Source organism: Mus caroli, chromosome 17 (genome assembly GCF_900094665.2).
Source record: "Mus caroli chromosome 17, CAROLI_EIJ_v1.1, whole genome shotgun sequence".
Lineage (NCBI taxonomy): Eukaryota > Metazoa > Chordata > Mammalia > Rodentia > Muridae > Mus > Mus caroli.
In genome coordinates, this window is record NC_034586.1 from 68866361 (window position 1) to 68869801 (window position 3441).

General features: G+C 54.7%; 1 protein-coding gene across 1 annotated transcript in view; it reads left to right on the forward strand.

Moving 5' to 3' along the window:
* The first annotated feature begins 740 nt into the window (after positions 1-740).
* Lbh (LBH regulator of WNT signaling pathway) overlaps positions 741-3441 on the forward strand; it is a 23519-nt gene continuing 20818 nt past the window's right edge. Inside the window, exon 1 of the mRNA XM_021149082.1 lies at positions 741-1000. Coding sequence (XP_021004741.1) covers positions 975-1000 — 26 coding nt within the window. The 5' untranslated portion in view covers positions 741-974. The remainder of the gene's footprint in view (positions 1001-3441) is intronic.

A 3441-nucleotide genomic window follows, 5' to 3' on the forward strand; every position in this document is an offset into this window, starting at 1 on the left:
GTGCGCACGCAAGCGCGCTCGCGCAACGGAAAAAACCCTAGTAAGACACCACATCCTTTCTCCCACAAACAGAGCCCTCCATGGACTCAAGGACCGCAGACTTTTAGAAAGCCAACAATGCCCCCTCGGGCATGGGTGCCTCCAGCCCCGCAGCTCTGCAGTCTTCTTTCCCATCTTTTCCTTCCCCCGCCCCCACCCCCCCCCCGGCCTCGCCTTGGGCGCCAAGATCGGGGTGCCACAGGCGATAATGTCCAAGAGAGGCCTACTTTGCATGGATGACCAGTGAAGGGTCCTGAGATGTGGAAGTCACAGAGAACCCGACAGCAGGCGCTCGGATGGAAGAATATCGCCCTCCCCCGGCGATTTGTCTCTTCCCGCGTGGGCCCCTATGCCTTCCTCACGCCCACCCATCCACGTAGCCCTTAGAGTCCCTGTGTTCAGGGAGGGGGCTGCAGACGCTGCGGATTTATGGTCAGGAAGCTGCGTTGACATTGAACTCCAGCTCGGGAACACGCGTGTGTGTCAACGGTGGGGAGGGGGGCGGGCTCGTAGCTGCTGCGAGCCAGCTCAGGCAGGGTGCAGAGCCCGGCTGGTCCCCGCCGCCGCCCGCGGGAGCTGTGAGCGCTGAAGCCATTCATGATTTTGGTGACGTTATTCTAAGAGTGGGCGAGGAGAGGCGGGGCCGCTCGCCGACAAGCCCCGCCCCTCCCTTTTAAATGCTGCTTCCCGGGCTCTTTGTGGGACCCGGAGATCGGTGGAGAGCGGAGAGCTTGGTCTGCACTGCCTACGCTGTTGGCAGCGAGGCTGTCTCCGGAAGGCGGACCGGCGCTAGCCCAGTACCGGCTCTCGGCTGCCCGCTGCTCTCCTCTACGTCCCTGCCAATCTCATTCAGGACTCAGTGACTGGTTTTGTTTTGTTTTGTTTTGTTTTTTTTCTTAATCACAAGGGCGTGGGTCAGCCTCCCCTAGGACTTCATGTCTGTATATTTCCCCATTCACTGGTGAGTATTCTGCGCCTTTGGCGGCCGCCAGTTTAACCCGGGTGGCTGCGCAGCCGGGCAGCCTCCTAGTGTCGGCTCCGGGTACGAGGCCGGAGAGTGGCACGGACACCCAGTGCGGGTTAACCCGCCAGCCTCAGCCCCTGCAGGAGTCGACGTCAAGGTTGCAAAGCTGGAGGTTGGGGGAGGCGGTGCTGAGAGCATCCAGACAAAGGAAGTGAACTCGGAACCTTCACTTAAGTGACGGCCAGAGGGCGTGGATATGGTGGCGTTGGGTGGGGAGAACCTGGGGTCCCACCTGAAGCCCTCTAAGGAAACCCTGTCCGCCGAGGGCCACAGGAGATGAGTCCTGCTTGGTGCAGGGGGCTCCGGCTTCCCGGGCCCCTCCCCTTGTCCTTTTTGTTTGCACGCAAGTCTCGGCGTCGAGGATGGCTGCAGAGGGGCCGAGCTGGTGCAGCCGCTGGGTTTGCAGAGCTTCTGGGGGAGGGAGGATGCTGGGGAGACGCTCTCCACAAACAAGCCACAAGCATCAGGGTGCAAGCTACACCCTCACAACCCCTGCCCTCTCCGTTGTCTCTTAAATCCAACGCGCCTTTGTGGAGGGCCGGGGCTGGGGCTAGGAAGGAGCAGGCTCTCCCAGTGCCAGATTGGAAGAAGCCGGCCACTGCTGAGTCGGGGGCTGCAGAGATTTGCCTGCAGCCGGGGAAGATCGGGGTGTGGAGGATCAGAGCCGGGAAGGATCGGGGACAGGCCCCTAGCTGCTGGGACGTGCGCGCCAGCTGCTTCTTCCTTCCTGCTGTGTTGTAGAGGAGAGGCAGGCGAGCGCCCGTGGTCCTGGAGCGCGCTCGCAGGTGCCAGCCTTGGAGAGCCAGACCCGGGTCCAATGCAAGGTCTGAACCCGGGGAGAGCGGCGCTATTCTGCTTAGCCCAGGAACTCTGAAAGTTCGTGTTTCTCAGTTTAACTTTTTGGGCCCGCGCCACAGTTCCAAGAAGGAACAGACGCCGCTACAGGAGGCGAAGACCCTGGTCTTAACCCTGTAATGCTATTGACTCTCTTCTTTAGGGGGTTGGAGGCAGCTTTTCCAGACTCGGGAGGAAATTGTTAAAGTCTAGCATCTAACCCTAAACTTGCCCCCACGACAATCACCCTTTCTTAGTCTCTCCTCTCCCTCCCAGTTTAACTATGATTAGAGGGGCCAATGACTTTCAAAACAAAGTAAAAATCCCCTACACCTGAAGCTTGTGTACCCCCTCATGTGCAGACAAGTCAGTTGCCATATGGGTGAGGCTTTGAAGAGTGGTGGAGGCATTGTGCTCCACCCCCCACCCCCCTGCTCAAAATGTAGTAAGGTCGAGATGTCAGAAGCCCATGGGGACATTGGCCCCCCACTCACCCATTAAGATTTATGATTATTTTGTTAATTGGTACTTCCTACAATGTCTGCAACATTTTCCCCTTCAGACATAACCATGAGATTATGCCTTATTAGCAATCATTTGCATCTTGGTTATAAACAGGGCTCCCCGCAGCTCAGAGAGGTTCTATGATCTGTTAAAAATCACACATTGGTGAGGGCACCTTTTTCAGATCCCAGAGGAGGTTATATATATATATATATATATATATATATATATATATATATATGATTTGTGACTTCCTGTTTTCTTAGATGTAGTTTCTCTAAAGCCTACCCCTGCCTAGACTTTTACCTTTTTAAAACTTTGTGCACACATATGTTCGTGAATACTGGGAGTTGTGTCATGGGTACCTGGATTTGGTGTAAGTATTTGGTACTATGCTGACTGGACTCTGTGTATGCCCATGGTCTGTGTAAGGATAATGGACTGTTTGTACCCTGCTTAGAGTACAAAGTACTTTCACATGTCAGCCATTGGTGGGCCAACTTGGCCCCTCTGGAAATGTCCTTGTACTCAGAATCTGTCCCCTTAAGGCTTTTAATCCAGGGATGTTTTTCACGCTAGGAGTTAGTAGCCTGCAGCTGCTGCACTCCAGAGAGGGGGGAGAGTGGCAGATGTGAAGCTTGCAGAAAAGCTGACCCCTTGGGGTGGGACATTTTGCCTAAAGGAGCACCAGACCGACAGAGACAGTTAAGAAGGCATCCTGATTAGATGATTAGACTTTGTCTCCCGGAGGCTGGACTGTTATTGTTATTATGTAATCCAACTGTGCGGTTCCCACTGGAAATTCATGGACAAGATTACTCTTCTTTTTAGTGGATGGGTGAAGGGAAACCTGGCTGCATTACTTTCATATAGACACACAGACGCAACTCTCCCCACCCCCACCGTTGTGTTTCTAGTTTGTTTAAAAGAAAATCCAATTTTCTTTGTGTAGGGGGCTGGGGGTGGCAGAGAAGTTGCAGAGGGCAGGCTTTGTCTCTTGAGGTGAGTGAGCCAAAGGGCTGTAGGTCTGCAGGTTGTTT